Source organism: Amphiura filiformis, chromosome 6 (genome assembly GCF_039555335.1).
Source record: "Amphiura filiformis chromosome 6, Afil_fr2py, whole genome shotgun sequence".
NCBI classification, from domain to species: domain Eukaryota; kingdom Metazoa; phylum Echinodermata; class Ophiuroidea; order Amphilepidida; family Amphiuridae; genus Amphiura; species Amphiura filiformis.
The window spans coordinates 58,430,018-58,436,090 of NC_092633.1; the positions used below are offsets into that span (position 1 = coordinate 58,430,018).

A 6,073-nucleotide genomic window follows, 5' to 3' on the forward strand; every position below is an offset into this window, starting at 1 on the left:
GTCATTGGTGAAAACTTTCTGAGACCAACAATTTTTGAAGGATTAATTTATAATGATCATGATCATAAAACCCAGATATAATAACACAGTTTTGCCATAATATGCTTGAATTTGTGCAATTATCACACGAGTCAGCTTCATTAAACCGGAAATACGCCGTTGAGTGGCTGATAGCCTAAGTCTCATTACATGATAGTGATGCGTAGTATTCATAACCCCATAACTACACCCGTATATTTTCAAACTTGCAGGGAATGAGGTTTATTTGAGAGCTGTCAGACGAACGTAAACATCCGAAGCAGGTATTGTAAGCTTACCAGTTTTATACAAATTAACGTATAAAATTAGCAGTGCACATAATGCCCCTGTGTCCTGCAGTTCATGGTGTTTAATTTTGTAAAGTAAAAGAATCGATATAGGCAGATTTTAAAAGATTAAGCTCCATGTTGAGCACCCAAGTATTTATTTAGACTTAATTTCTTAATCCATTTTATTCTTGTAAGTTGTAATCCGAATAATCAGACCCAGAACAATAGAGGCCGTCAGCCTTTCGCCATCTTGTGGGTACAAATGATCTGTGTGTTCATGCGTCGGACACTACGCGCAGGGCGCAGCTTAACTAGCTTGCCACGCAGCTCATAGCGCGCATCAACGCGGTGATTTTGCTGTTCACGCATGGATGGAGATCGAACGACCATCATAGCGTGTACCCACAAGATGGCGGCATATGACGTCACACTGATGGCCAGGCCCGCACGCAGGATTTCATTGGGGGGTGCTGATTTTGGACTTTTTTCGGGGGGCAATTTTGTGAAAAGTGGACAAAATTTGGACCTTTTTTGTCCAAAAAAGTCTGAAAAACCTGACCCAATAGGCTGCGTCACCCATTGTTTGGGATCCCTCACACTGTCTCCCAAATTATCAAAACACCGGCGATGCACACGTTTTATTCTGAAGTTTGGTTGGTTCCCACAAGCGACATGCACGTGACACAGCTAAAATAATTTTGGGGATCATTAAAACATCAACAGTTTCAAAATACGCAATGACAGTACACTAAATGGTGAGCGGTCCGAATTTTGAGCCATACAAGTTTATGTGGTGAACTAGCTTCATCATGAATGTTCGTAGTTTTCAGTACAGCAAGTTCTTTCAGCAGTCTTCCAATTTGGCGCAGGTATGATTGGCTATAAATTGATATCTCAAATTCTCAGCGGAACCATTACCAAAACCAAACATTAATAATGTTGGTCTGCATGACGTCACTCGCGGTAGACTTCATCACATTGGTTTTTTTACCGGGATCCGGCTGTTCCATCTGATCTCACGACAGACGTACAAATGGGGGCACTTACCTTCTTTTTAAATGCACTTTTAAATCACACATCATGTCATATTTGATTGCTGGTAGAGGAATAAACTCCCCAATGATATATTTTCCGATAATTTATTGTAAATTGTGCATCTGGTTTTTCATACATGTGTATATTAATGAAGTAAAAAAAGTAACAATAACAAGTATTTTATCTTTTTTGTTAAAAATTTTATGTCAAGGCTAATCAAGGCATTAACAGTGCAGTTATCTATTGCTACATTGTAGGTGGTGCTGATGGATTTGTGCCAAACCTCTAAGAATTAATCCTGGGTAGACACTAATCAAACTATCAAAGACAGAATTAAAAAGACTAGTTTGCATCTGATGTTACTGTCAATCAAACTCTCCATGACCCTTGATTGGTTTATAGTAACACATAAAAGGAAGGTTAATTCATAGTGCTGATTGGAAAAAAAGAATAGCAGAAAAGAGCGAACAATTATGGTACTTTCACAAGGCAAAAACCAACTTTCTAGGCATTGGTGACATGTAGTGCCTGCAGGAAAGAAAGTTTCATATTACTAAGACCTAACTTTTGAGACCGTTTATATGTTTGAAGGTGCAAAATAATTTTAAATTAAGGGGTACTACACCCTGCCTAATTTTTTGCCTATTTTTGCATTTTTCTCAAAAATTATAGCGCATTGGTGACAAGTAAGATATGTATATTATAGGGGCAAGGACTACAATTACTGCACTGGAAATTTTATTTCAGCACAGACAACAGTTGTGGAGTTACAGTCAAAATGAGGGAAAACCAGTATTTGATCAATAAATCAATAACTACTTGCCTTGAGTTGCTGAATTTTCAGTGCAGTAGTAGTAGTCCTTGCCCCTATAATATACATATCGTACTTGTCACCAATGCGTTATAATTTTTTGAGAAAAATGCAAAAAATTGGCCAGGGGTGTGGTACCACCTTAACTATTAAGGCGCACTGATATAACTGGTGTGTTCAGAAACTCAATCATCATGACACTCGTAACAAACCGTGTCTGAGATTGATTGGCAGATGACGTCAGACATATACTAGTCTTTTTAATTCTGCCTTTGATGAACATATTATGTTTGATGAACAGAACTTTGTGTTTGATATCATATTTCACTGTACTTTTTCATTTGGCACAGCATAGGCACAGCATATGAAGAAGTGCAAGTACACAGCCCAGAAGTAAATGGATAAGTTATACCGCTACTGAGTGTATATCAGAAGGAATGTGTATGTGACATGTCTAGTGTATGGTATAGATTAGCTATGGCACAACACCAGTATGAGATGTCTGACCGTCTTATTAGAGCTATCACCGGATGGACAAAATATCCAGAGGTTGGTTTGAAGAGTTTTATACTAGTTAGTATATGGTAAAAAATGAAGAGTTTTAAATGTAATACAAGTCATACAATTATTCACTTTTTTGCTAGTGACAATATGTGGCCTTTCACATCAAAACACAGCAGTTGTCGGTTGCAACATGACATCCAATACCAAACACTGGTCTTATGTTTTAGCAACAGTCCTCTTGAGGGTATTCAAGCTGTTCCCCTGCCAGTTATGTTAATGAAATCCATCCCAGGTCAGGCCTTAAAATAAAATTTAGTTTTATTTTCAAGGGCACTCATTTTCAAGGCCAGTGAGCAAACAATGAATTTTGAGGCCTGTCCCTGGTTTAGCTTAATAGGCCATGTCATCAGGCTAGTGGTACTCTGTACAAACTGCTATACCAATTCGGAGGACAAAAAATGTTCAACAGTCTCTGTCTCTAGCAGTTGGGTCACGGTCTGTTTATGTGACAAACAGTGCTGGTAGTGAACTGTGCCATCCCTCTAGGTAATCAGGCCTACCAGTCACCCCTTTTTGTACCGTTTGCAGAACAGAATATCTGCATAACAACAGCCTAACATGGGCATAATGGCTCCACCCCCAATGAACCATACATCGCTGTCAATCATTGGTATCGTAAGATAAGTCATAACACCGCCTTTTTGTGGCCTACACGTACGTCACATTATAGCTCATTACCTATTGAGAATCACTTTTTGGCATGGCGGACAGACTCTTATACACTGTCTATGGTCTTACACAAGGTCCCAAGCTCACACTGTCCTCACTTTTGCTATCGAAGTAGCGCCTCTCTTAATTAAGTACTCTTAGATGTCATTGGCTTATGTTAGACATACTGATATTTACTCCAAAATTTGACTTTGTTACTCATCTCAATTTCACATTTTTCAATTTTGTAATGAATGAATGAATCAAAATTCTGTCAAATAGTCATCTTTTGAGTACTTTCTTTCCAGTGAAAACTTATTGCTAAATTTCTATTTTCACTTTGCATTTTTAGGATAGTGTTGAGAGCCTATTGGAAGAAGGAGTAGATGTAAACAAAGAACATGGCACACTTTTACCATTGCATTCCGCTTGCAATGTGGGCGATGTTGAAATTGTCAAGCTTCTCCTAGAACATGGTGCAAATGTAAGTAAGAATTAGTGATGGTTTGAGTCCATGATCCGGACAGATTGGAAACATGGCTAGTCACAGTGTTAACTGTAAGGTAGCAATCATTAAGATGGCTAGGGCTTGTAATGCGGAAAATGTGAATTCCAAATCAAGATTCTATTTTAATGTCCTTTCTAGAGTAAAGAAATGTAACTTGAATAAGACTTGAATAAATTGAAACACAAATTTTGGTTAGAGGTGTTATTTATACAATTCCTTTGCCATTGCTGCACCACAGCTTTGGAATATGCACCTGATAGCTATCAGGGAAACAACGTCTGTATCTGTATGAAAAAATCTCACCTGCTTTCTTGTATACATTGTGTAAGGCGCTGTGTGCTTCGTACAGGATTACATAAATGATAAATTATAATAATAAAATATTTGTGTAGTCTTTGAAAATTTGATTATGAGTCCATGAAAAGTTCCCAAGTTCGGAAAGGAAGTGACATGTTTGAAAGTAGTCAGAGGCATCCTGACTGATAATATCCAGCTTTTGAGCAAGTTGAGGTCAATTTTGTGGACCTCTCTAGGCTACATGAATGAGCTAGTTTCATAGGGTGTGAATTTGATTTTTACCTCTTTAATAAGCATTGGGTCATGCATATAAATTATTGCTTTTGGCTGGTATATATCTTTTCAGGTCAATGCAATAGATGGGTTCAACAGGACAGCTTTACACTATGCTGCAGAAAAAGATGCCGACTGCATCCGTGTGTTGTTTGAGTACGGAGCAGATCCAGATGCTCCCGATGGCAACCATTCCACCCCGCTACATTGGGCGTGCTTTCGTAACAATCAACAGTGCGTCCGAGTGCTTCTTCAAAATAAAGCATCCGTTAATGCCATGGACTACAACAACGATACACCATTGAACTGGGCTTCATTGAAGGGTAATTTAGAGTGCGTAATGGTGCTACTGGAATATGGCGCTGAAGTTCACACAACAAACTATAACAATGCCTCTCCTGTATTACGTGCAGCCAGTATTGTGGCGACTGGTCTGAGTTCGAGACACGACATGGAGTGTCTCAAATTACTACTCAAGGCTTCTGGTACATTCCCGTTTCCAGAACAGTTTCCATCGGTTATAGCCAACGATGCCGAAGTGTGCAATATGATAACGGCGCACTGTCGTAGCACACGCAGTCTACGACAGCTGTGCCGTTATGTAATCAGGCGTAGTCTAGGTGAATGCTACTTGGCGATCATGCTTTCAAGTTGCCTTTACCACCTAGAATAGTTAGGTATATTTTGCTACAAAATGGGGAATGACCTTTGTCATGTTAGGAGAAAATTTTGTGGTATAAAATTGGGGAATAGAGTCCTTTGCTGCTAAGAAGATAGAGGGTAATATCTTTATGATGAGAAATATATAGCATGTATGATTCTTTTTTAAATATAAATGTATATAATTTATTCAGATTGGATAAGATATAAATAACTAATCAAACATTATAGAGGTGAAGCTAGTATGAACCATTAAACCAATTTTAGACTCTTTCCTTACGATTTTATTTCAGTAGCAGAAGTTCCCTCTTCCCTAGACTTTTATATTTTATATGCTGCACTATTAAAAACATGATTGTAAAGCTCTTATCTGCACACACGTTGTCTCCCCTCTTGGCAATTGAGAGTTGTCTTGGTGTTTTTATAGACTAGTTCTTAAACTATTTGATTGGTGATGTGCTACTATTAGCCCCATTATTTTGAATACTTGTTTGGATGTCCAGTTGCAAAATCTTACTCAATTTTTATTCAAAGATTCTGGTTAAACAAATTTCAATGATCATACTTGTCGTGGCAAAATGTGAGATACTGCCTGACAAGTTGTGAGCTGTTATAATCATTACTCGTTGATGGTCGATAAACGTCCCAATAAATCGGACTTAGTCACCGGTCAGTTCTACAGCATAGATATCCATGGCTAACGATGGTTAACTATGGAAACATGTTAAAGGACATCAAGAAAATTTTCTAAGTTATTTATTTTGAGCTCTTTCGAGACGAGTAATGGATATATTCTGTAGATTTAGGTTTTGTCTGTGACTGCTAATGTGAGGCCGTCGAGGTCGTGACGGGGCTCAAACTCGGTGGGTGGGTGTAGTTCTGTCCTGGCAAGAAGAAATTTATGTTCGTTAAGTCATCCGACCCCGGGCCCCTCCAAGGGGTCATTTGAGGTCAAATGACTAAAACTGC

The 6,073-nt window shown here is 38.5% G+C and overlaps 1 protein-coding gene across 1 annotated transcript; it reads left to right on the plus strand.

The window, feature by feature from the left end:
- Nucleotides 1–218: 218 nt before the first annotated feature.
- On the plus strand, nt 219–5,547 carry LOC140155719 (ankyrin repeat and SOCS box protein 8-like). Its single transcript, XM_072178653.1, has 4 exons — nt 219–302; nt 2,510–2,703; nt 3,719–3,850; nt 4,518–5,547. The coding sequence occupies exons 2-4, from the start codon at nt 2,605–2,607 to the stop codon at nt 5,115–5,117; spliced, it is 831 nt and encodes a 276-aa protein (XP_072034754.1). The 5' UTR covers nt 219–302; nt 2,510–2,604; the 3' UTR covers nt 5,118–5,547.
- Nucleotides 5,548–6,073: the final 526 nt, after the last annotated feature.

Coding starts and splice junctions, on each gene's coding strand:
- LOC140155719 (XM_072178653.1), top strand. CDS start 2,605: ATGTCTAGTGTATGGTATAGATTAGCTATGGCACAACACCAGTATGAG. Junction 2,704..3,718: donor GATGGACAAAATATCCAGAG/GTTGGTTTGAAG, acceptor TTGCATTTTTAG/GATAGTGTTGAGAGCCTATT. Junction 3,851..4,517: donor TCCTAGAACATGGTGCAAAT/GTAAGTAAGAAT, acceptor ATATCTTTTCAG/GTCAATGCAATAGATGGGTT.